The sequence below is a fragment of the Moschus berezovskii genome, chromosome 24 (genome assembly GCF_049115385.1).
Source record: "Moschus berezovskii isolate FMDL1 chromosome 24, NW_MosBer_1.0, whole genome shotgun sequence".
NCBI classification, from domain to species: domain Eukaryota; kingdom Metazoa; phylum Chordata; class Mammalia; order Artiodactyla; family Moschidae; genus Moschus; species Moschus berezovskii.
Window position 1 is genome coordinate 3,840,380 of NC_142483.1, and position 26,229 is coordinate 3,866,608.

The 26,229-nt window shown below is 51.1% G+C and overlaps 2 protein-coding genes across 6 annotated transcripts in view; both read left to right on the top strand.

Annotated features, from left to right (window-relative positions):
* The window catches only part of TMCC1 (transmembrane and coiled-coil domain family 1), a 167,003-nt gene extending 161,279 nt beyond the window's left edge, over positions 1-5,724 (top strand). For all 5 annotated transcript variants that reach the window (XM_088831531.1, XM_055413515.2, XM_055413519.2 and 2 more), the window contains one exon: positions 1,916-5,724. In XM_088831531.1, the coding sequence (XP_088687657.1) occupies positions 1,916-2,230 (315 nt within the window). In that variant the 3' untranslated portion in view covers positions 2,231-5,724. The remainder of the gene's footprint in view (positions 1-1,915) is intronic.
* Positions 5,725-21,572: 15,848 nt separating this feature from the next.
* LOC129547569 (uncharacterized) lies at positions 21,573-25,943 on the top strand. The gene is made up of 4 exons (XM_055413308.2): positions 21,573-21,933; positions 23,472-23,697; positions 24,398-24,550; positions 24,872-25,943. Exons 2-4 carry the CDS (start codon positions 23,497-23,499, stop codon positions 24,983-24,985), a joined length of 468 nt encoding a protein of 155 aa, XP_055269283.2. The 5' UTR covers positions 21,573-21,933; positions 23,472-23,496; the 3' UTR covers positions 24,986-25,943.
* The last annotated feature ends 286 nt before the right edge of the window (positions 25,944-26,229 follow it).

A 26,229-nucleotide genomic window follows, 5' to 3' on the forward strand; every position in this document is an offset into this window, starting at 1 on the left:
CCATCTCTCTGCGCCCCGATGAACTGTGGCCCGCCAGCCTCCTCTGTCCATGGGATTTCCCAGGCGGGAATACTGGAGTGGGCAGCCATCCCCTCCTCCAGGGGATCTTCCCAACCCAGGGATTGGGCCCGGGTCTCCCACATCACAGGCAGATTCTTTACTGTCTGAGCCACCAGCATTTCTCAAGTCTGCACCCTTTGGAGGTGGTGTGCTTGCTTGGCTTCTTGGGAAATGTTTCTTGGGCTCAGGATGGTCTCAGTAGATGGACGAGCACAGATGTTATGTCTATGGTTACTGCTTCGGGAGCTGCTCTGACAGGTCCCAGGGCCACCTGACCTATCTTCTTCTGTGGCAGAGACCTCACTGCCAGATCCACCTTATACAGCTACACCACCAGGCCGTTTGTGAGAATAATAGCGGGCTACACGGTCCATGGGGTCACCCAAGAGTCAGACACAACTGACCAACTCAACGATAACAGTGGTAATGTTGAAGGCTAATGGCCCTCTAGTTTAATCCATGGCAAAACAGAATATTTTAACTTTTTCTCATCCCAGTTGGGAAATATTTCTAAAAACCCTAAGAAAACTCAAAGACTCATACTAGGACCTTCAGTGCTTTATTCCTTGTGGTTTTCACTGCCCTTCTCTGGCAGGTCTGGTGGTTTCATATGAAAGCCTCCTGAAATAAACCAGTCTTGGTGCTATAATACAGGAGACATGTATGACAGAAGCCTCAAGAAATCAAGGGAATGTCTAGATCATTTGCCCAGATGCCCCCTTTTCCATGACCCAGAAGTCTGTTTACGTTTTAGTATTTTTCCCAAGGTCCTTCTGGACTGGGGTGTATCTGTTGTATGTCCATTCTCTAGCTTAGCTTCAGTCTGAAGTTGCCTTGCCTTCACCTCAGATCCCAGGAAACCAGGACCCACTGAAACCAAGGTCACATAACCCAGGGCTCCTACCACTGCTGAACTTTGGAGGGTATCTGACCACGGCTAAGGAAATAGGTCCTGTCCTCTGAGTGTTATGGTCAATTTTATATGAACTCGTGGGTAAAGGTTACGAAAGGAAACGTTGGGTCGTGTTGGGCACAGTGTCTGTTCTCTTCACAGAGATCAACTGTTATTAAGAAGACAGTGCAGGCAGCCCTTTTGCCTGATGTTGGGGAGTTATTTAGCTTGAAAAGCACCTGGTAGTATGTCCAGAGGAGGTTCACTCCTCCATTATTCAGTGAGAAGGGTGGAAATAACCCAGATCTCTCCCAATAGGGAGCTGGCTGAATAAACTATAACTTAGCCAAGCTGTAAATGCTAGGTAGCCATTAAGAAGAACCAGGTGGGCCTCCACGCATTGATGCGGAGAATCACCAGGGCCCTCTGTCAAGTGAGAAACACAAGTTGTGGACCAGTCCCGTGGTGTGATAACTATTTGCATGAAGGTAGAAAAATTAAATAATTCCATGCATTTCCCTAAGGACATCTGTGTATAGACTTAAACATGGGTGAAAGGGTGAACACACACCAGACCGGCAGAGTCTCTTCAAGGGCAGGGGCTGGGATTGAGGAAAATACCAGGGGAGCCTGTATGTCCTGTTAGGTGAACAAGTGCATGTGTCCTGTGCAACTCAAGTTAGTAATTGTTACATGGGGGAAAAAAAAGAGAAGTGCCATCGTGGATTTGAGGTCTTGTCATTAAAGTGTTCAAGACCAGATCTGATTGTGGCTGAATGCAGCGGAGGGGAATCATAGTTGCTTGAATCATGAGTTGTGCCATGGCCCCTCACACCCAAGACTCACGCACATTTCAGATCTCTGACGTGGCTCGGGGTGCATCTGGCTGCCTCACGGGGCCTGCCAGCTGCCCCGGGTGCCGTGAGCTTCCCAAGTTTTACTTCTCCCCTGTCTGGCCCACAGGAGGCCCTGGAGGCATGCCAGACCCGCATCTCCAAGATGGAGCTGCAGCAGCAGCAGCAGCAGGTGGTTCAGCTGGAGGGGCTGGAGAACGCCACTGCCCGGAACCTGCTGGGCAAGCTCATCAACATCCTCCTGGCGGTCATGGCGGTCCTTTTGGTCTTCGTGTCCACGGTCGCCAACTGCGTGGTCCCGCTCATGAAGACTCGCAGCAGGACGTTCAGCACGTTACTCCTCGTGGTGTTCGTCGCCTTTCTCTGGAAGCACTGGGATGCCCTCCTGGGCTACGTGCAGCGCTTCTTCTCCTCACGCAGATGATGCTGCCGGCGCCCGGAACGCAGTGCTCCCCACCCCTCCGGCGAGTGCATGCGGCGAAGATGTAGACGGCCACCTCCCTCCTCTGGAGTTTTCTACAGCAACAAAAGAGTTGAGTGAATCTGTTTACATTTAGAATAATGTTTTTTTTTTCTTCTTCTTCCTCAAAAGACGCGATTGCAATAGTATTTTTTAGATTTTATCCAAGAAGTTTTTTGGGCAACAATCTTGGATCACTTTTATGTAGCATGATTTTCCTTGGGATGCAAATCTGAAAACAGTCCTTTCACATGAACCAACCGTCTGGAGCACACTGCAGGGCATTCTAAACTGTGGCTTGAAGGACTGCACTAAAACCCACTAAAAAGATGTGCGAACGCCTGACTAGGGAAACCAGTTGAACCTAACACCCTGCCTTGTCTGGGCTCACCGCCTCTCCCCGTCCCAGACTAACTTTACTGTGAAGTCCTACCACATTCCATGTCTGAGTTTCTGCACTCGGGGTGGATTTTCCTTGTCCATGGAAGAACACGTGGATCTCCCTGGCTTTCTCACCCAAGTTGGCCACTCACGCTAACCCTGGAAGTATGATCACTTTGGAGCCTGGTCCCTTAACCTTTGCTAGGATACAAAAGAGGATATCACACCCCAAGGATCACTGCACAGTCCTACTACAGTATTTTGAAGTAGCCCTCTAACTACTTAATTTTAAGCAAATCCCATGGCCGCACTTTTAAGGTTTTTTTTAAAAAGATGTGTATAGTCACCAACTTAAAAAGCAAACAAAAGAATCCGAACAGCATACTTGAAGAATGTAATACTCAAACTCTCAGTGCTTCCTTATGGTTTCTAATAGGATTTTTTATTATTGTTATTATTATTATTGGGTTTTTTTGGAAAGGGTTGGGAGGGTCTTTTATTTTTTTTCTCCTTTGAAATAAAGAAGTGCTGTTTTTAAATGAAGAAATGTGTGGATATTTAAGTGTGCTGCTCCCTCTTGTCCTGAAATGGTTTGAGTACAGGAGAATTGCGGTCCGTGCCACCCTCTGACTCCCTTGTTCCGAGACACAGCTTCAGTTCCCCCCTCTCTGGCTGCTGCTGCTGCTTTCTGGTGTCCTGCCACCCCACACCTCCCCCTGACGGGCTTGGCTTGGTTGGAGAGGAAAGGGGTGTGCAGGGAGAGGGGAGGCTGTCTCCGCAAACCAGTGTGACAGGGTACAGACGCTTCTGCCCCGAGACTTAGGTTCACCCAGTGACTTCGGGCTGGGGTGGTCTCTAGGACAATCTGAGACTGTCATAAGTACTTCCTCATGCTTTCTGAATTTCTTTCTTAACTCCCCCTAACTACCGAGACCACAGTGACGTGGAACCCCAGCCCGCCTTCAGTTCACAGCTTTATTCTGTCTGCCCGAGAGAATCAGCTGAGGACGATTCTCCCCAGAGAGCAGGGAAGGAAACGTCAGGTTAGAAGGGCCCGAGTTCGGGGCGTCACACGTTGTCAGCCTCCTCTTCATCGAGACAGGGTATTAGCTGTGCTCAGTGGACCTTTATAGAGAGAGTGTAGAAAAACGGGCTGAGCCTCCGTCCCTGTCTTATCACCAGTTCTACCATCTTGGTGGAACTTGGACTTTTTGAGCCCGTCTCAAAAGCGTGGTCAGCCGTTTCGTGTTCATAGTATTGAATCACAGATGCTGGTCCCTCTTGGCCTCCGTCCTGTGCAGCCAGGCAGTGAGCAAGGGGCAGACGTACTCTGCCCTGGAAAGAGACACACAGCACGCTCTGCCCATCCTCCCTGTGCCGGGGGACGCTTCTGGCACCAGATTAGCCTCGCCTGTCCATCTGAGGTGATGGCTTACGTGCCAGCTCCGGCCTCCCGTGGTTTGGCAGGCTGGCCTTCTCAGAGTCAGCATCTTGTTTCCATCATCATTTCGATGTTTTAACTCAGGTACCCCAGTCTTCACTCCATCCTCCACCCTAAGATGGTGACAGTATACCTGTTAGCTCTGTGGACCTCTCAGAATCACCGCCCAGAACAAGGACCATGGGGGTGAATTTTCTTTAAAAAAAAATAACTGGAACCAGTTTATGTCCTCGACCAAAACAAATTGTTCCCAAGCCCGTGTAGCTAAAAATGTTGGGACTTCCCCATCAGTCCAGTGGTTAAGACTCCGTGCTTCCAATGAAGGGGGCGTGGGTTCAATCCCTGGTCGGAGAACTAAGATCCCTCATGCTGTGCAGCACGGCCAAACGATAAAAATACAAATGATAAAATGTTAACTCTGCCTAAATATACTGCAGTGACTTTAGGTAGAAGTGTCAGAGGACACCATGACCTGGTCAAACTAGCACAGCGTCTCCTAACTGTCTGCTTTAGGTTAATCTCTCAGAGAGGGGCAGAGTGCCCCACGAAGTTATTGGAAATAACTCTAGCCCCAATCCCCCAGTTTTTCTAGACAGAACTTTTGAGTCCCCTGAACGGTGGAGAGGCTACAAAGTTTGGAGGGCACTGGAATTCACTGGCTAGATGGATTAAAATTATTCCTTTTTTTTGTTTGTTTGCGTTGGGACAATTTCTATCAAAGGAAGGTTTGCACCTCCAGAAGCTCCCTGAGCTCCCAGCCAAACAGGCCCCCGCTGACTGTCCATCCTCTTCATCTGTCCCAGGAAGGACCTCCTCCAGGCCAGGTCAGGCCCAGTAACGGCTTTCCCCAGGCCCCGCAGTTGTCTGCGCCTAATGCTGTTTGTAACTGTGCATCTATTTTCTCTCCTGCCCATCCCTGTTGCCTCTGAGTTTCTTTGCATTGTGGCTGTCCCTGGGTTGTCTTATCTGTTCAGAGTTCTCCTGTAACCTCGCTCTCACAGTTTAACAGTTCTGTGGGTGGAAACGTCTCCTCGCTTTAACGCTTCCTCTTTTCTAAAGACTGCGTGCACTCCCTGTGAAATGAAGCATTCCTGGATGACTGGTTAGTGCTGGTGTGTGAGGCTGACCATGGCAGCCTGGGTGACTCTGTTCAGGTTGTAGAGTCTCACTAACATTTTACCTTTTATATGATCGTTGAAGGGCACTTCTGTCTGCTCCAATCTCAGTTCTTTGGAAAGATACCCAGTGCACCCTAGCAAAGAAGGCTTTCTATCCCACTGGCTCCTGAAGAAGCAAAAGTAAGGTTACATTTTATACTTCACTGACTGGGTGGGGTCTTCCCTCCCTGAGCCCCTTCTCTCCAATTAAGGTAAAAATTTGCTTCCAGGAAAAATGGATCAAGCCTTCCTTGCTAGCCATGCCGTGATAACGAGCATAATGTTCACGTGGGCTTTACTACATTTGGTTTTGTTTTCTGATTTCCTATTCCTCGGAGGTACAGTCGGATGAAATGCTGAATTCCAAGTGAGTTCCAGCAAGGAGCTGCCTTTCAGTTTCAGAAAATATGCATCCAAAACAAAACCAAATATAAAAAAAAAAAAACCGACACAGGTCGATTACGGTTCCTGCCCCCACATGCAGCTGGGGATTTTGAATGTGGCTCTTAAGAGTTAACATTGCTGTCTGTGTGTCATGTATGCTGGGTGACGCCCTCAGTAGGAGTGATTACTAGACTGTAAGCGTGTTTTATCAAAGTGTGTAAGAGTAAAAACTCACTTGCACGAATTGAAAAGTACAGAAATGACACTTGTGAACGTGTGAACATTAACACTGTAGTTGATAGATCTTAAGCTGCTAATTGTTGAGAGAGAATTACATTTATGTTGTGTCTGGTTGCTGCCAGTTCTCAGCAGCACTTTTACTGTACATATGAATTTGAAATAAAGACCTCAGCTATTAACGAGGTGGTTGGATTCGGGTTTGTTTTGCTCTTCGTTTTTGCATTTTCAGTTCCAGTGACAAGTTTGTCAGTCTGAAAACTTTCCACTAGTTTGTGCATTAGAAACTTTGTGTGTGAGTGTGACAGTGTGTGTGTGTGTGTGTGTATGAGAGTGTGTTTAGCCAGTATCTCAAGACCATGACTGACAACTTGTAGCTGGGTAGCTGTCACTGTCTCCCTGGATTGTATAGACTTCATTTCAAGACTGGCACTTTGCCACAGTCCCTTTACCCTGACAGGTAAGACTGCCTCCTGAGGGCTTCCCAGGGGCCTCAGTGGTAAAGACTCCACCTGCCAGTGCAGGAGCCGCAGGAGACGTGAGTTCCATCCCTGGGTTGGGAAGATCCCCTGGAGGAGAACGTGGCAACCCACTCCTGTAGTCCTGCCTGGAGAATCCCACGGAAAGAGGAGCCTGGCGGGCTGCAGTCTGTGGGTCGCAGAGAGTCAGACATGACCGAGCACGCAGGCACACAGGACCGCCTTTTCGTTCTTAGGAGGGAGGCCTTTGGAGGCAGGACCTTCCAGATTCAGCACCTGGTGACCCGAAATAGGTATAATATCCATGTCCATTTTGTTAATAAACAGATGTTACAGTGGGACTGAAAACTTCTTACTAAAACATGTACCATTTGAAGTTCTGCATTCATGCAAGGGGTTATCTTGTAGCCTCTCTCCATCTGTGGTTATGGTATCGATGTGGTAGTTTCTGTGATTTTTTTTTTTTTTTTTTTGATGATCTCTGGGAGGCCTCTGGAAATGGAGAAGCTCTGACCTCTCCTTTGACAGGACACCAAACGGGGTCCTCAAGACTTTGATCCTTCACACCCTGCATCTGAATATCAGGATATTTAGGTCACTCTTCTAGCTTGCTAGCTCTGTGCCTCCCCCCGCATTTATCAGCTAGAGATATCTCACCCATCTTCATCCTGCCTGGTAGATGATGTGAAAGGAAGAGATGCATCTTATGAAAACTTTTAAAATTGCTGTGAGAATGTCCTTGCTGCTGCTAAGTCGCTTCAGTCGTGTCTGACTCTCTGCGACCCCGTGTCTCTGTGTCTCCTGCATTGGCAGGCGGGTTCTTTACCACGTGCCACCTGGGAAGCCCCTTAAGCTGCTTGAAATATGGACCAGCCTGCTATGTGCAGACGGTATGCTGGCCAGTCCCAAGGGGCTCTAAGTAGGCTACACCATGGGTGACAAGTCCTAGAGTTCGGCAGTTAAGAGTGGGAACACACGCGGAGCAGCCCTGACAGCAGATGATGGCTAACTTCAAAGCCTGATTTATTATCATCCATTAAACACTTGGGAGTATGGAAGACTAGAAATGGGCTTCCCTCAGATCTGTGAAGCCGTGGTGTAGAAAACAGACTAGGGAGGCAGGGGTTGGGCATGTGACCAACTGGAAAGGGTCTGCCCTACCTCACAGAGTCAGCTGTGTCATTTTTAAACTCCATGAGCTAAACGAGACCCCTAGCCAACTGGTGACCCCAAATCTTGGTAATGAAGAGTCGCTAACATTCACTGAATCTTTATCGAATGCTGGGCTTAATGCTTGGTACTTGACACCTGTGTGCTGTGTGCTTAGTCGGTCAGTCGTGTCTGACTCTTTGCGACCCCATGGACTATAGCCCACCAGACTCCTCTGTCCATGGGGATTCTCCAGGCAAGAATACAGGAATCGGTTGCCATGCCCTCCTCCAGGGTATCTTCCTGACCCAGGGCTCGAACCTGGGTCTCCTGCATTGCAAGCAGATTCTTTACCAACAGAGCCACCAGGGAAGCCCATGTGACACGGAGTTCTCACTTACTTCTTCCCAAGGTTCTTAAACAGGCCTTGTCATCCTCACTGTCTAGCTGAGAAGCAAAGCTTGAACTAAGTGGCTTGCCCAGAGTTATACTGTTAGTTCAGTTCAGTTCAGTCACTCAGTCGTGTCCGACTCTTTGCGACCCCGTGAATCACAGCACACCAGGCCTCCCTGTCCGTCACCAACTCCCGGAGTTCACTCAAACTCATGTCCATCGAGTCGGTGATGCCATCCAGCCATCTCATTCTCCGTCGTCCCCTTCTCTTCCTGCCCCCAATCCCTCCCAGCATCAGTCTTTTCCAGTGAGTCAACTCAAGAAGCACAAGCTGGAATCAAGATTGCCAGGAGAAATATCAGTAACCTCAGATATGTAGATGACAGCACCCTTATGGCAGAAAGTGAAGAGGAACTAAAAAGCCTCTTGATGAAAGTGAAAGAGGAGAGTGAAAAAGTTGGCTTGAAGCTCAACATTCAGAAAACTAAGATCATGGCATCTGGTCCCATCACTTCATGGGAAATAGATGGGGAAACAGTGTCAGACTTTATTTTGGGGGGCTCCAAAATCACTGCGGATGCTGATTGCAGCCATGAAATTAAAAGATGCTTACTCCTTGGAAGGAAAGTTATGAGCAACCTAGATAGCATATTAAAAAGCAGAGACATTACTTTGCCAACCAAGGGTCGTCTAGTGGAGTTATACTGTTAGGAAGTGGTAAATGAATGGGGTGGAAAATAGGTCTGTGCATCATATGTAACAAAAGATGAGTGTCCACAGAGGGTTAATGCAAACTGAGAAAATCAGCAACCAAGCAGAAAATAGGCAGAGGTTCCCAGGAAAAGGAACGAATCACCAATAAGTGTTGAAAAGATCAGCCTCATGGTGAAGCAGTGTGTTAAATGGCGGGGAGGGGTCCTTGGTGAAACAGAATATTGCCTGCTTCTGTGCAAAGTATTGGGTTGGCCAAAAAGTTCATTCAGTGTTTTCCAAACAAACTTTTTGGCCAACCCTTCACTTTCACTTTTCACTTTCATTCATTGGAGAAGGAAATGGCAACCCACTCCAGTGTTCTTGCCTGGAGAATCCCAGGGATGGAGGAGCCTGTTGGGCTGCCATCTATGGGGTCGCAGAGAGTCGGACACGACTGAAGCGACTTAGCAGCAGCAGCAGCAGTAATTTTGTTTGCATAACTCTTATGTATGTAAGTATATAGAAATGAAAACCACATTAAAACTGTTCCCAGTAATTACTTCTGGGAAAGGGAGTGGGTGGGATGGTGGTGAAAAAGGACTTTGATGTTTGATTGTAAAGTATGAATCTCTTAAACATGAATGTATCTGTGTATCTTTAAATTGAAAAATCCAAACCTGTTTTTTTTTTTTAAGTAATAGGTCCATTAAGAAGCAGCCAATGTTGACAGTGTTTCCTCATGCCAGACTGTAATTTGGGATTGCCTTAGAAGGAGATCCGAGCCAAGTTTGGACCACCCGTTGGGTTTCTTCCCAGAGTGGATCTCTGGGTGTGGTGGTCAGATGGATGTCCCCCTGCCCCGGGCATGGTGGGGGTATGTGGGGCGGTGGGCTTGTGGCAGCTGCTGCCACCTTGACTTATCCTCCAGCCTTTGGGAGCACCAGGCCGGGCGGTGGGGGTGTGCTCGGTCCGGGGGCGGAGCCTGTGTTGTAACAGAACCGGGAACCACGTGTGGGGGCAGAGTGGAGCCAGCCGTCCTGAGCAGGCAGTTGGGAAAGGCTGGAGAAGGAGGCGCAGTGTCCGGGCTGAGAGGCGATGGGTTTCTGGTGGGCGGAGATGAGTGAGGGGGCCTTGCACGCTGAAGGAACAGTATTGGCGCACACCACCCAGGTGACAAAGGCCACGGCGAGTGGTTTCAGCAGCGGATGAGAGCCTCGGACGGCTGCAAGCAAGCTGGAAGAACATGTGAATCAGAGACAAAGTTAACAGCAGTCCTGAAGGATTCTGAATGCCCTGCCGAAGGGTTACCCTGTGGCGGCAGGAAGCTGTCGGGGTGTAGTGACCCACCCTGTGTTTAAAGGCAACTGTAAATATCCGCAAATCAATCAAAGTAATACACCACATTAACAAACTGAAAGATAAAAATCATATGATTATCTCAATAGATGCAGAGAAAGCCTTTGACAAAATACAACATCCATTTATGATAAAAACCCTCCAGAAAGTGGGAATAAAAGGGACATATCTCAACATAATAAAAGCTATATATGACAAACCCACAGCAAACATTATCCTCAACGGTGAAAAACTGAAAGCATTTCCCCTAAAGTCAGGAACAAGACAAGGGTGCCCACTCTCACCACTACTATTCAACATAGTTCTGGAAGTTTTGGCTACAGCAATCAGAGCAGAAAAAGACATAAAAGGAATACAAATTGGAAAAGAAGTAAAACTTTAACTATTTGCTGATGACATGATCCTCTCACAGAAAACCCTAAAGACTCTACCAGAAAACTACTAGAGCTAAACAATGAATACAGTAAAGTTGCAGGATATAAAATCAACACACAGAAATCCCTTGCATTCCTATACACTAATAATGAGAAAATAGAGAAATTAAGGAAACTATTCCATTCACTGTTGCAACGAAAAGAATTAAATACTTAGGAATATATCTACCAAAGGAAACAAAAGACTTGTACATAGAAAACTATAAAACACTAGTGAAAGTAATCAAAGAGGACACTAATAGATGGAGAAGTATACCGTGTTCGTGGATTGGATGAATAAATATTGTGAAAATGAGTATACTACCCAAAGTAATTTATACATTCAATGCAATCCCTATCAAGCTACCAACAATATTTTTCACAGAACTAGAACAAATAATCTCACAATTTGTATGGGAATACAAAAAACCTCGAATAGCCAAAGCAATCTGGAAGAAGAAGAATGGAACTGGAGGAATTAACCTGCCGGACTTCAGGCTCTACTACAAAGCCACAGTCATCAAGACAGTATGGTACTGGCATAAAGACAGAAATATAGATCAATGGAACAAAATAGAAAGCCCAGAGATAAATCCACGCACCTAAGGACACCTTACCTTTGACAAAGGAGGCAAGAATATAAAATGGAGAAAAGACAGTCTGTTTAACAAGTGGTGCTGGGAAAACTGGTCAGCCACTTGTAAAAGAATGAAACTGGAACACTTCCTAACACCATACACCAAAATAAACTCAAAATGGATTAGAGAGCTAAATGTAAGACCAGATTCTATAAAACTCCTAGAGGAGAATGTAGGCAAAACACTCTCCGACATAAATCACAGCAGGATCCTCCAAGACCCACCTCCCAGAATATTGGAAATAAAAGCAAAAATAAACAAATGGGACTTAATTAAAATCAAAAGTTTCTGCACAGCAAAGGAAACTATAAGCAAGGTGAAAAGACAGCCTTCAGAATGGGAGAAAATAATAGCAAATGAAGCAACTGATAAAGGATTAATCTCCAAAATATACAAGCAGCTCCTGCAGCTCAATTCTAGAAAAATAAGTGACCCAATAAAAAAAATGGGCCAAAGAACTAAACAGACATTTCTCCAAAGAAGACATAAAGATGGCTAACAAACACATGAAAAAATGCTCAACATCCCTCATAATCAGAGAGATGCAAATCAAAACCACAATGAGATACCATTTCACACCAGTCAGAATGGCTGCGATCCAAAAGTCTACATGCAATAAATGCTGGAGAGGGTGTGGAGAGAAGGGAACCCTCTTACACTGTTGGTGGGAATGCAAACTAGTACAGCCACTATGGAGAACAGTGTGGAGATTCCTCAAAAAACTGGAAATAGAACTGCCGTATGATCCAGCGATCGCACTCCTGGGCATACACACCGAGGAAACCAGAATTGAAAGAGACACATGTATTCCAATGTTCATTGCAGCACTGTTTATAATAGCCAGGACATGGAAGCAAGCTAGATGTCCATCTGCAGATGAATGGATAAGAAAGCTTTGGTACATATACACAATGGAGTATTTCTCAGCCATCAAAAAGAATGCATTTGAATCAGTTCTAATGAGGTGGATGAAATTGGAGCCAATTATACAGAGTGAAGTAAGCCAGAAAGAAAAACATCAATACAGTATACTAATGCATATATATGGAATTTAGAAAGATGGTAACCTTAACCCTGTATGCTGCTGCTGCTGCTAAGTCACTTCAGTCGTGTCCGACTCTGTGTGACCCCATAGACGGAAGCCCACCAGGCTCCCCCTTCCCTGGGATTCTCCAGGCAAGAACACTGGAGTGGGTTGCCATTTCCTTCTCCAATGTGTGAAAGTGAAAAGTGAAAATGAAGTCGCTCAGTCATGTCCGACCCTTAGCGACCCCATGGACTGCAGCCCACCAGGCTCCTCCATCCATGGGATTTTCTAGGCAAGAGTACTGGAGTGGCTTGCCATTGCCTTCTCCGTAACCCTGTATACGAGACTGCAAAAGAGACATAGGTGTATAGAACAGTCTTTGGGACTCTGTGGGAGAGGGTGAAGGTGGGATGATTGGGGAGAATGGCATTGTAGCATGTATATTATCATATGTGAAATGAATCACCAGTCCAGGTTCGACGCATGATACAGGATGTTTGGGGCTGGTGCACGAGGATGACCTGGAGGGAGGATATGGGAGGTGGGAGGGGGGTTCAAGAAAGGGAACACATGTACACCCGGGGCGGATTCGTGTCAATGTATGGAAAACCAACCAATATATTAATGTAAGGTAATTTGCCTCCAATAAAATAAATTAAAAAAAAAAAGGCAACTGTAGCCCTTTCTCAATGAACCGGTAGCCTCTTTCTCATGGCATTTGCCTGGCTGAGAAACGCTGTCCAAGTTATTTTGGTCATTTGCCTTTTTGATCCTGTAATGGAAGAAGCTCAAGTTTTTCTTTAATCTGCGAGGTGAGGGTATGGTGAGAGCATAGGAAGCTCAGAGTTCAGTTCATATACGTACATGGAAGTCATTTCTGGCCTGAGAACCCTTAACAGGATCTTCTACAGCAGGAGTCCTTAACAGCTTATTTAGGCTTCTGCATTAAAGAATGCTTAAAAATGTCCAAAGGAATATACTCTTTTAGAAGATTCGTTTCAGTAGTTGTTGAGACGATTAAAAGGTACAGCAACCCACAAGAAAAATCCATTATAATAACCACTGTGCCTTAGAGGCTGTAAGGATGAGATTAAATAATCGCGCAGGACCTCACCCAGCTCCACAAATGGGCTCGACTCTTCATGGTATTATTAATAGACTGAGGACTTTTTGAGGACACGGACCTCTCTCACTCATCTGGATCCCTTCAGATTGTGTCCCGTCTCTCATTCTTACCTGATGAAGGAGCCAGTAGCCAGCATCTGGGCTCTCTGTTGCCAGCTCTAGATTATAAGTTGGCTTGGGGGGAAAAAAAAATCAGTATGTGTCAACAATACTCTGACCACCGAAACGAGAGAGCATCCCGTCTATAGAGAACAGAAATTGCAGATGGACACAAGGACACTGGGCCAAGGGGCTTAATGGGAGACTCTACTGGGGACTTCTTTTTATAGATGTATTTAGTATGTATTTGCCTGCATGGTATCGTTGGCTGTGGCAAGCCTTAGGCTTCTCTCTAGCTGTAGTGCAGGGGCTTAGTTGCCCCCAAGGCACGTGTGATCTTACTTCCCTGACCAGGGATTGAACCGGCGTCCCCTGCATTAGAAGGCAGAGTCTTAACCACTGGACCACCAGGGAAGTCCCCACTGGTAACTTCTTAACCACAGGTAAGGATGGTGGTGTGTCCATGGCCATGTCCTTGGTGCCTGGTTCGGTGAGTGCTCTTTGAAAAGTGGAATTTTAAGTCATTTCAAAGAGGGCCAGTGGGACCAAATCCAGGCGCTCCTAACTCTGTGACCAAAGATTGAGTTCTCCATTAGATACAGTAGTCACTCAGTGGCGCTGTGTTTTCCTGATGGAGATACAGAAGCCTCTCATAATCCGTGATGAGCCATGTAGGAAAGTAAAAATAAATGTAAATTTCTCCCAAGTTAAAAAAAAAAGTGGAGTTTTTAAATTGCTACATATAGAATCCCTAGTCTGTGCCAGGCACAGTGACACTTGTTTTATTTCTAATTCTTAACAGTTGCTCTGAAGAAGAGATGGTGTGTAACTGCCATGTTGCAGATGAAAGCAAACTCAGATAGGTGTATAGGTTTTATTCTCTGGGCCAGTCATTTCACTAGTAAATGGCAAAGGCAGGATCTGGACTCAGGGACCCTGAATCTCACTGCTTCCCCCCACTTACATTTTCAGTAGGTATCTTCCAGAACATAAATGAAACACTTCCTGCTGAAATTCATTTAATTATCATGACCAGGTTGCCAGCCCAGAGAAGCTGAGTTGGGTACTTGGAGTGTTGCATATTTGCCCCTGCCCTAAATAGCCCAGACTACTGTACTTAATCTTTTTTTAAAATAGAGGTTTTATTGAGGTAACATTCAATTTACTTGTTTAAAGTGGTCTGCTGACAGTGGTGCATCCAGCATCACTAATCCCAGACCATTTTCATCACCTAAAAAACCTTCCCCCCATAAACTGTCGCCCTGCTGTTCTCCCAACCCTAAGAACGTTAATCTACTTTCTGTCTATAGGTTTGCCTCTTCTGGACATTTTATATAAGTGGAATCACACAGTACATGGTCCTTTGTTCACTTAAGATGTTATCAGGGATCATCTGTATGGTCTCATGTCTCAATACCTCGTTCCTTTTTATTGCTAAATAATAGTGCATCGTATGGATACACATTTTTTTATCCATCCATTGGTTGGTGGATATTTGGGTTGTTTCCACTTTTTTTGTAATGGGCTTCCTAGGTGGCTCAGTGATAAAGAAATCTGCCTGCCAGTGTAAGAGATGCAAGTTCAACCCCTGAGTTGGGAAGATCGCCTGGAGAAGGGAATGGCAACCCTCTCCAGTATTCTTGCCTGGGAAATCCCATGGACAGAGGCACCTGGCAGGTGACAGTCCATGGGCTCACAGAGAGTGTCAGACATGACTGAGCGACTTTCACAAGTTTAACTGGGTCCTCGATGACCAGGACTTACTGGGTCCCCACCAGTAAGTACGGTAGGTGCTTGGGCTTTGTGACTGCTGATCGAGCAGCTTTGAGACTCTTGGTGCCTGACACCAAGATTTTCTTTAAAAGAAAGGGAGAGGGGGGAGAGAGAGAGAAGGAAGCCTGGCTTCCCGCAAGCAGCGTGGCCGTGGACTCAGCCCAGGCCCTCAGGCGGGCATCCCCCACGCTCCCTTCACACCGTTTCCTCTTGGCTCATCTCCTTCTTGCAGTGACCTCCCCCAACCCTGTTTGCCTGCCTGACAGCTCCTACTCTTGTATTTTACTCTTTATTAAGGGATTTTTCAAACAGGGACTGTTAGTGAATAGTGTCCTAACCCTCGGCCGTCAGTCACCAACTGTGGTCAGTCCCGCCTCATCCACACACCTGCCTTCCCCTCCCATCTCTCTTCACACTGGATCCTCTGGGAGGAAATAACCAGGTAGTAGACTGCACGGAGATCCAACCAGTCCATTCTAGAGGAGATCGGTCCTGGGTGTTCATTGGAGGGACTGATGCTAAAGCCGAAACTCCAATACTTTGGCCACCTCATGCGACGAGTTGACTCACTGGAAAAGACTCTGATGCTGGGAAAGGTTGGGGGCGGGAGGAGACGGGGACGACAGAGAATGAGATGGCTGGATGGCATCACCGACTCGATGGACATGAGTTTGAGTGAACTCCGGGAGTTGGCGATGGACAGGGAGGCCTGGCGTGCTGTGATTCATAGGGTTGCAAAGAGTCGGTCACGATTGAGCGACTGAACTGAACTGATACATTATTTGTCCTTCTGGGGTTTTTTTCTGGTCAAAAAAATGTATTTTTAACTATGGTGAAATTCACATGACATAAAATGAACCTTTTTTCCCCCTCACTTCAAATGAGTTGGTTTAATTTCAGGGGGTACAGAGATCAGGACAGAACACAGGCGTCAGAACACACTGACAGGATTCTGGACCGGGTTTACGTGCATCTCACAGCTGCGGCGGAAATGGCTGAGAAGAACTAAAGATGAACCAGTGTGTGATTTTTTTTTTTTTTACATAAGTTTATTCTTAGATGTAGAATCGGTTCCATGACAACACTTCCCTCTAGATATCAGTGGCACCAGACGCTGTGGCAGCAAACCCAGGCGTTTACACGGGAATGGAACTGAGGGTCATCGTCGCCTCAGGCTCGAGGAACAGCTTCCCTTTGGGCCAGATTTCCCAGTCCCAGCGGCGGCCGGGGCCCTTCCCCGAGGCCCTCGCGTTTGGCTCCTTCCCCTCTTCCTCCTGCTCGTGCTGGAACGCCTTGTCTTCCTCCTCCATCTCCTTGCTGCTGCTTCAGCGGCTTCTCGGGCTTCCTGGCGCCTTCGCGGCCCCACGGGGCTCCTGCCACCGAGAGGAGCCACGCTGAAGTGAGCAGCTGGCTGGCGCCTGGTGGGTGCTGGGGCCAGAGCGCCGCACGGCCGTCCCGGCCTCTGGGGTGACGCAGTGTCCCCCCAAGAAGGAGACGCCGCACCTGATGGCGGGCGGCCCCCGCGGCCCCCTTCCCCGCGCCGCGACCCCCGCCCTGGGCCCTGTCCCGTGTACCGGCCACGTCCTGGTGTTCTCTACACACGGAACCATCCACAGCGGGACCTTTCTGTCTGGCGGCTGCTTCCCTCAGCGCCTTCAGCGTGCATCAGGCCGTGGCGTGGGTCGGCCCTCCACTCCCTCCCACGGTCGATCTGTCGTAGAGGCAGGCCGTGCATCGCCGTTTTCCACCGTCTGGGGGCTGTGTGTTACACTGACATCCTGCGGCCACGGCCATAGGCCCGTGTGCACTGGTTTGAGTCTGTTTTCAGTTCTCTCGGGGTGTACGCCTACGAGCGACCTTGCCGGCTCACGTGCGATTCTGTGTGTGACCGTCTGGGGACGTGAGCGGTCTGTCCCCTGTGGAGCCTGCCCTGACGCCCCACGCACGCTCGGGGGACGTCGGCTTTGCCAGCCCCTCCGTTACAGCAGCCCCCTCACCGAATGGCGTCTTTGGTTTCTGCGTGGTTTTTGCCACGCCGCATGGCTTCCTCCGGTAACCGAGCCCTGGGTCAGGAAACACCGTCCTCTGTTCCTTCTCGCCGCCATTCGGGCGAAGTAATCCCATGATCCTGGCTCAGGAGACGGACAAGTAATTCCAGGCAGGGCAATCAGCGTCGGTCAGGAGGCTCTTACCGGCTGAGTTGGGAAAGAGGAACTCTTCTGTTTGTTATCGACAGGGACCCTGTGTGCCCAGGGCTGCCAGGAACACAGCCCGAGGTCAAGAGGGAGGGAGGCAAGGCCAAGACAAGGGCCACAGAGGTTCCCGCCAGACCAGTTTGACTCCTGGATGCAGCCATGCTTGCAGCCAGTCTCAGTTTCAGAAGCTCCCCGTTCAGGAGCCAGTGCCTGTGTGCTTACACGCTTCAGTTGTGTCCAACTGTCTGCGACCCCGTGGACTGTAGCCCACCAGGGTCCTCTGTCCATGGGACTCTCCAGGCAAGAATACTGGAGTGGGTAGCCATGCCCTCCTCCAGAGGAGCTTCCCAACCCAGGGATCAAACCCGTGTCTCTTACGTCTCCTGCCTTGGCAGGTGGGTTCTTTACCACTAGTGCAACCAGGGAAGCTCTCGTGAACCAGTAAACTCCCTTTCTTGCTGAAGCTAGTTTGAGTTGGGTTTTGTCGCCCGCAGCCAGGAGATGCACATGACGGTGGACTCGTAAGAGACTGTCCGCCAGTCCCCTCCCTTCGGGGACCACAGCACCCTGCACTTCAGCCATGCAGTCTGCACGGGAGTGGCCGCATCGTCAGAATTGAGCAAGGGACCAGGAGGGTCAGTTCTAGTCCTTGGGTTGTGGAAGCAGGTAAGTATGAAGTCTGTGATAGCTGTCAGCAAGAAGAGAGTCCACACAGGCAGAGAGATGAGACGGGCCCCAGCCCAGCTCTGCAGCCGGCCATGCGGTCCTTGCCGGGGTTCACTGGTGTAAGACGTACTCATGCTTCTCTCAACTCAGCACCCTTTGGGGGCCCGACTTAAGGAGGAATTGTGTGGAAGTTCCAACACCCGACTGTTTTTTTGAGCTATGAAAACGACCATTTCATGTGGCGCGGCGTCGTGTGAACGGTATTCTGCTGCTGGGCTCAGAGAGGTCGGGGTCCTGCCCAAGGGACCGCGTGTGCGCTCGGTCATGTCTGATTCTCTGCGACCCCTTGGACTGTAGCCCGCCAGGCTCCTCTGACCATGGGATTCTCCATGCAAGAACACTGGAGTGGGTTGCCACGCCCTTCTCCAGGGTATCTTCCTGGCCCAGGGATCGAACTCGTGTCCCCTGTATCGCAGGAAGATTTTTTTTTTTTTACTGTCTAAGCCACCAGGGAAGCCCAGGAGGGTGTTGTGAGTCACATCGTCAGGCACCCAGATCAGCAGCCAAGAGGCAGTAGATACTCAATGAAAGTCCAGCAGCCCTGCCGGTGTCCTGGACGCCCTTCGCCTTGCTTGCTGTCACCTCCACCCTTCGCACGTGCTGTTCTCACTGCCCTGTCCTCCGTCCGTCTGCTTAGGCGTTTCTCTTCTTCCTTCAGAGAGCCCCGCTTCTCAGAAGTCTTCCTTGAGCAGCCCTTCTCCCCACAGCCCCCAGACAGACCAAGAAGCCGTCTTCAGTCCCTTCATGTCTGGGGCCCAGCGGCAGCTGAGCAGGGCTCCGGGATCACACCATGAGCGGTGGTCAAGCAGTTACAAGACTGTCAGCCCCGCGGGGACTGTGAGCGGACCTGGGAGGGGCTGGTCCCTCTGCTCCGAGACCTCGGACTCGCACTGGTCTCAGATGTGAAATAGTCAGTGGCTGAGGCAGACATCTCCTGGACGTGGGACAAGTACCCAGCGGAGCCTGCGTCTGCAGGGAGGCTGGCCTGACACTTCAGAGCCAGCTGCCTGGACCTATACCCATCAGAGAACTGCCAACTGCTTGCAGCTGGCGGCCCCTGCAACAGAACTGAGAAACACCGCAACTTCTTACATGTTAAAAAAATCGACATCGACAATGTTGGAGCCAAAGTGGGTGCACAGGGTGTACTTTCCAGGGTATGTTAAATATTGACACTGTAAGCTTGAACTGTTTGATCACTCTGCGTAACACATCCTGTGAAGCTGAAGAGCCTAGTGGCCCCACCGGCACTCATGTAGACAGCACACAAACAAGCCCCTCTGTGTTAACGAGGTTTCGCCTCAGCTTCTCTGAAACTTGTCTTCAAGCTTTAGCCCAACGTAATTTATTCTTGTGGGCTTCCCTGGTGGCTCAGTGGTAAAGAATCCACCTGCCAACACAGGAGACGCAGGTTTGATCCCTGGGTCAGGAAGATCCCCTGGAGAAGGAAATGGCAACCCACTCCAGTGTTCTTGCCTGGAGAAGCCCATGGACAGAGGAACGTGACGGGCTGCAGCCCATGGGGTCGAGGAGTGAGACAACACTTAGCGACTAAACAACAACAGTACACTTTAAAAAATCATTGATTTGACTTTGCTGGGTCTTAGCTGTATCATGTGGGATCTGGTTCCCTGACCAGGGATGGAACCTGGGCCCCTTGCACTGCGAGTGCAGTCTTAACCACTGGACCCCCCAGGGAAGTCCTCAACAGTATATTCTCATGCCTGAAAGTCGCTTGCTGATCACAGCATCTTCTCTGTGACAACAAGTATAGATGGAAACTGGCTTTAAAGTTTTAAAAATATTCTGTGATCCTAGGTCACTAAGTGCAAACCGTTATTCTGGAAAGGTATGATTACAAGTACTAGTACATGATTGATCAAAACTATAAATATTAAAAGTTTTGATAGATACTGATTACACAAAGTATTATTTCACATGACATTTTAATGGTTTAACTGGATTTCCCCCGTCTTGTGTACCAGTGGAGAAGTAGTACTTATTTCTACAGCTCCATCTCTTCTTCATTCTTATTTTTACAGCTATAAGCACTCAGAAATCTTGTCACATAAATAAGGAACAGAAAACAAATGAAGGAGTATTGGAGTAACATTAATCATGTTAACTCCGTTTGTGTTTTATGCCAGAAATCAATAGTAATCCATCATAAAGAATTATTTTTTGTTGCCATCTGGTGATTGGTAAATGAGGGTTCCTGTTATTATTTGTGCATGATTCCATTTTTCGTAATAAAAGTTAAAGACATTATGATTACTCTCTGTTAGTTTACAAAAGGATTGGGCCCTCCTGCCATTTTGTTGCAAGCAAGAAATGGAAACCACTGGACCGGCCAAAGGATTTATCTCCCAGTACTGGCAGCCCTTACAGCCCCTTCTCCCTCCCCAGACCCGGAGCAGGACTTCCCCTGGCCTTGCCAGCTGGGGGCATTTGCCTTTGTTTCCCAAAACAAGAAGCTGTTTCCTCAAGGAGTCATTTGAAACCCCTGTCTGGGGAGCAGCCCGTGGACAAAGGACCTGGAGAAATGGTTCAGGCCAGGAAGAATGAAAAAGGAAGACTCCATCTCAGGCTGTGAATGCACTCTCTGGCCCACTCCGCCTCTCCCACACACGCTGCCCAGAATCTGCTACCTTTCAGTAGTGAAGACCTGAGTGGGACCTGCCCTGGGGCCATGTGGCTAAGGAGGGTGAGGCTGGAACTCTTCACATGCATCTTTTCCAAATACTTCAGCCTGAGAAGGCTTAGTGAATACATTTCATTTAACATAAAAACGAACAACTAAAGGTTATCCGGGATTGGGAATGGGGATGGGGTACGGGAATGCTATAAAAGCCTCGTTGGGACAACGAGGCAATATTTGAATAATATTTTGCAGAGTACATAATAGTCTTGCGTCACCATTACATCGCCTGATCTTGAAAGCTCTACTGAGGTTGTGTAATAGAACGTCCTTGTTCTTGGGAAACACACATGAAGGTTTTAGGGTTCAAGGGTCAGCACGTCTGCAATTGACTCTCCCCATGCTTGCAGGTGTGGGGGGGGGCTTGAATATGCACAGAGGGAGGTCCGAATGCTAACACTTGATGATTCTGAGTTAAGAAAGGGGTCCTAGAGTTCTCTGTACTAGTCTCAGAATTTTTCTGTAACTTCGAAAACGAGTCCGAGAAAGACTCTGGCGCTGCAAGCCCGGTCTCTGCCGCCGCCTGGCGGCTATGAGGGGAGCGCACCCTCCCTGGCGGAGACGTTAACCCCTGGCCTCCGGCAGCGGCTCCCGGCGGATCAGAGATCCCGCCCAGGGCATCCCTGGCTGGGCAGGTTTGATTTTCCAATGCTAGCTCCATCCGCCATCTGTGAACCACTGCAGCCGCCTTTCTTGTGCAACCAAGGCGAGATCGCGGTAATGTCGGTTGTAGAGGAGTCAGTTTCAGAGCGTCTTCCAACCCGGATGTTTTCTGCAACCGGGGAAAGCGAGGCCGGGAGAGGGCACGTCGCCGTCGAGCATGGCCGGAAACGAAGCCTTCCTGACTTCTCTATTCTCAGCAAACTTCCGGCCCGTCTCTTCATCGAGTTTGACTCAGAAGCAGCCCTTAAAGTCTGGGCTCCCACGGGTCGGCTCTCTGACCTCACTCCCTCCCGCCAGGCGCCCCCACCAGCTGGCCTCGGACCCGGGTCTCGGTCCACACGCCCCTCTGCCCCGACCGCTCCCCACCCCGCCCCCCGGGGCTGCCTCTTCCTCCCGAGCTTTCTGCCAGGACGTCGCCTGCCCAGAGCCTCCGGCGACCACGCCTCTCGCTGAGCCTTCCCTCACCGGTCTCCCAGCTTGTGCAACCGAGCAGTCACTTAGTTGTCGAGCAGTCACTTAGTTGTCGTCTAAACGACGCTCGGCGCCCCCTCTGCCCCCGCCCCCACTGGAGTGGGGGCCCCTGCGGACGCGACCCTCTCCGGTTTCCCTGGTACCAAGCGGGGGCGCTGAGGACAGCGAGGTTTGCCCCGTCCCCTCGATTCCCCAGCTTTGCAGCCACGTGACCGTCGGCGAGGGAATGTCCCGTCCCACCCCACCCAGCACCCGACAGCTGCGTCCGCGATTTCGGAGGGGCTCAAAGCCGCAAGGGGGAAGGGGGGAGCGGGTGGCCGAGTGACCCTGGCCTCTGGGGACGGCGCGGCGGGGCACGCGGGGCTCGGTCCCCGGCGCTGGCCTCCCTCCTGCAAACGGGGAGGGGGCGGCACGGGCGAGGGGAGGCTCCACTGCGCGACCCTGGGGACCCCCAGCCCCGGGCCCGCGAAGGGTCCCACCCCCGGGACAATGCGGGGCCGGGCCGGAGCGGATGTGCGGACAATGGCCCTCGCCCACCCGGAGCCGCTTCCGGCCTTTCCCAGTCCCGGCGGTCGGGCGGGGGCCCCGGGGAGGCCGGCGCGGCTCTGGGGGCCACACGTCGGGAGGGACTAGGCAGCGCCCGTGCGCGGAGCCTCCCGGGGCCCCCACGACTGCGGCGCCCTAGATCAGTACCCCCCGGCCCGGCCCGCAAGTGGCCAAGGTGGTGGCTTAAAAAAAAAACAAAAAAGGTTTTGCTTTGGTTTTTTTCTATCGAGATGTAATTTAGCTAGAGGAAAATGGACAGATGTCAAACATGTGAATGTTTACACGGTTATACCCTGGAGAAGGAAATGGCCACCTAGCCCAGTATTCTTGCCTGGGAAAACCCATGGACAGAGGAGCCTGGGGGTACTAAAGTCCATGGGGCCCCAAAGAGTCTGAGCGACTAAGAAACGACAACTATCCTTATTCATGAGGGCTCCACCTTCACAACTACTCACCCCGCAAAAGATCCCCCTCCTAATGCAATCCCATTGTGGATTAGGATTTAACAGATGAATTTGAGAGGGGGACTGCATTCGACCTACAGCAGAGCCCCCGGAAGAGTCAATGAAAGCCAAACGAGCAAAGAGGGGAATGAGCACAGGTGCTGTCTGGAAGCCCAGGATGTGGGAGGCAGGCAGCCAGCCCGTGCATCTGGCAGGCAGGCAGGCCGTGCTCAGGGCTGGACCACTGAGGGGCCACCTCCTGAACCTGGAGGCCGGGCCCTGCCCCCCAAGCCCCTCGTGCTGAGTTTTGGAAGATGGTGAGGAGGGGCTAGGAGGGGTCTTCGTTCAGCAGGTCTTCGTGCTGTATGCGGGCCACTCTGGCACGGAGCACCAGCCGCTGCCCTGGTGGAGGTGCCAGTCCATCTGGAGAGGTGGCTGACAGCCCCGATGAGCCGGGAGCGCCCCTGTGAAGGGGGCCGTGGGAGCAGACACTCTAGTGATGAGAAGGTGGCAGCCCCAGGGAAAGGGCCTAAGAGGCAGAGGGAACAGCAGGGGCCAAGGCTGGGGATGAGAGCATGCCAGGTAGACTGAAGAGAGAGCGCGGGACCGAGGGAGGGGCCAGGACCGGCCAGGGCACCAGGGGAGAGGGCACTTTGGTTGGCTTCAGTGGCAGAGACAGAGTACCGCCACATGACAACAGAAATTTCTTTTCCTGCAGTTCTGGAGGCCAGAGGGCTTCCCTGATGGCTGCCTGCAAGGTGGGAGACTCGGACTGGACCCCTGGGTCAGGAGGATCCCGTGGAGAAGGGAATGGATTCCCCACTCCGGTATCCTTGCCTGGGAAAGCCCCTTGGCACAGGAGCCTGGCGGGCTACAGCCCATGGGGCCGTAGAGTCCCACCGGGCTCACTGGAGGCCAGAAGTCCAAGGTCAAGGCGGCAGCAGGTTTGCCTTCCCCTGACATCTCTCTCCTTGGCCTGCAGATGGCCCCCTTATCGCTCTGGCCACACACAGTCTGTGTGTAGACTTGTCTGTGTCCTAATCTCTTCTTATAAGGACACTGGTCCCATTGGCCTGGGGCCCACCCATACGACGTCGACTTAACTTAATCATCCCCTTGAAAGGCCCGGTCTCCAAATTGAGTCACATTCCGAGGTGCTGGGGGTTGGGACTTGAGGATCTGACTCTGGGGACACAATTCAGCCCCTGGCAGATGGCTTTTGCTCTCGGGGAGGTGGGGGCCTGGCTGAGTGTTGAGCGAGAAGAGACAAGATCTGATTTGCATATTAATAAGGATCCCTCTGGCGCCGAGGCGGGTGGGGGAATAGACTGGGGGGCGGGGAGGAGGTCTGAGACCAGTGAAGCGGCTACTGCCCAGTCCAGGCTGGAAGCTGGTGGCTTGACCTGGGTGGCATGGTGGGCGGGGAGCTGCAGCCAGATTCTTTGCTCTGGGGTGCAGGGCCAGGAAGTTTTCCCAAAGGACGGAGCTGGGAGGGTGCAGCAGAGGCAGGGTGGGGGTGGGGCCCTGGCTTCCTTATCCAGCAGGTGCCTACTGTGTGCAGCCCTGCCCCCACAGGAGAGGCAGGCGAGGCCCCGGGCCTGCTGACTCCGGCTGACTTCTCCTCCTCTGGCACTTCCTTCCCAGCTCCTGGCTGTGGATCCTGACCCCCCTACTTGCACAAACATCTTGCGGCCGTTTCCTCCTCGCCTGCCCGGAGCCCGGCCTGGCCTGAACAAACACTCGGGACCTGTGCTTCCGGCCTCAGCTCTGGGAAAAGCCCGGCCAGGGGCCGCCGAGGTCAGCCCTGGAGGGAAGTAGGAAGGGGGTGCTGGGGCCCCCGCATGGGGTCCAGCCTGGCCGGCCTTGGGAGCGTCCTGAGCATCATTGACCCCATCTGTAAAACAGGCCTAATCACGCCCACCTCTGAGGTGTCTCCCCAGGGAGACAAGATGCAGCCTCTGGGCCTGGCACTAGACGGGGAACACTGCCCACGGGGCCGTGAGAGGCCTGGGGTGGAGGGAGGCCCCAGGGGACTCCCCGAGGGACCACAGCGCCAGGAGGGGCCAGACTTAACTCTCCTCCTGTGGGCTCCCACTTCTTGTTCCCGTTTCCCAAAAGGGTCCCACCGGGCTGCCGCTCCAGTCCCGGCCCCGACAGAGCCTCCCGGTGTGTCGCTATCAGAGATTAGGAGCCAGGCCCGGGGCGCGGCAGAAGTGGACAGACAACTCGTGACAATGCAAACAGGCGAAGATGACTGAATATGAGGAGCGAGTTTCCCGTCGCTGGGCATATGAGCAGAGCCAGCCGGATGTGCAGGAGGCAACCCCTGCCAACACTTCCTCTTGCTTACCTCCTCCCAGTGCCCTGTAGACTGGGGGCAAGCTAGTGCGTTCTGGGGGTCACAAAGATCCAGATTTCAATCCCAGCTCCGCTGTGTGCCCAGCTCCTCAGTTTTACGGGTGTGAAGGGGTCTGAGTGAACTGGTCAGGGAAGGCAACCGGCCCCCACGGTGCTCACCCCACTGAGGGGCTGGCGGAGGCGCAGGTCCAAGGGGCACGGGGTCTCTGTCTGCAGGGGAGGGGGGTGGCGCCTCCTCCACTCAACCCCCTACTTGAAGGCTTTGCCAGAGAAAGCCTCCCAGCTGGGGTTTGATTTTGATTTTATTTTTGTTTTTCAGGCAGGATCTGGGAGTGGAAACAATGGAATTAATGTGTGTAAGGGTTTTGGTGTTTTTTTTTTTCTGTTTTTTTTCTCCTCTGGAGCAGTTTTTCCTCATCTGCGGGGTTGGATTCCCACCTCAACTTCCTGTCTTTGGAGGAGCCGCCAGGAGAGGATGGGCGGGGTGGTCAGGAAGGGGAGAGCTGGGTGGAGGGGTGAGGAGGAAGGCAGGGCTCCTTCTTGCCCCTGGGTCTTTGCACAGGCTGTGCCCCCACACCTCAGCCCCTGCCCCTGTTGGTAGCCCTGGTGCCTCCTCCAGGAAGCCCTCCCTGACCTCCCCCACCCAGGCTAAACAAACGGGAGTCAGCACCTTCCTGCTCTCATTCATCGGCACTTCATCTTCTACTGCGGGCTGGGCCTGTTGGTTTACAGCTCTCTCCTCTGCTCAGCACTCAGGGGACACCAGCCGCGTAGAGCATGGGAAGGGGGACCCGGTCCCTACACTGTGGTCCTCACTGTCCGCTCAGGGCCCTTGATCTGCGACGGAGAAGGCAAAGGGCGAGTCGGGCATCGCGGTGGGGCTGGGTGGGTGGGTGGGTGGGTACAGGCACAGAAGTGGGTATGGATGGGCAGTGCACAAGGGCTGGGCTCCGACGACCCTGGCTGTCAATCTGGGCAGTGAGTTCTCCCTGAGTCTCAACTTCCGCCTCTGTAAAATGGGGATGACAGCCCTACCCGGCAAAACTAACTTGAATGGCCCCAGCGCCCAGCCCATGAGGCACCCTGCAAGTGCTTTAACCAGCTTAGCAAGGCGGGCA

Coding starts and splice junctions, on each gene's coding strand:
- LOC129547569 (XM_055413308.2), top strand. CDS start 23,497: ATGGCTGCCTGCAAGGTGGGAGACTCGGACTGGACCCCTGGGTCAGGA. Junction 23,698..24,397: donor CAAGGTCAAGGCGGCAGCAG/GTTTGCCTTCCC, acceptor CTTCCTTCCCAG/CTCCTGGCTGTGGATCCTGA. Junction 24,551..24,871: donor CCCGGCCAGGGGCCGCCGAG/GTCAGCCCTGGA, acceptor GTTTCCCAAAAG/GGTCCCACCGGGCTGCCGCT.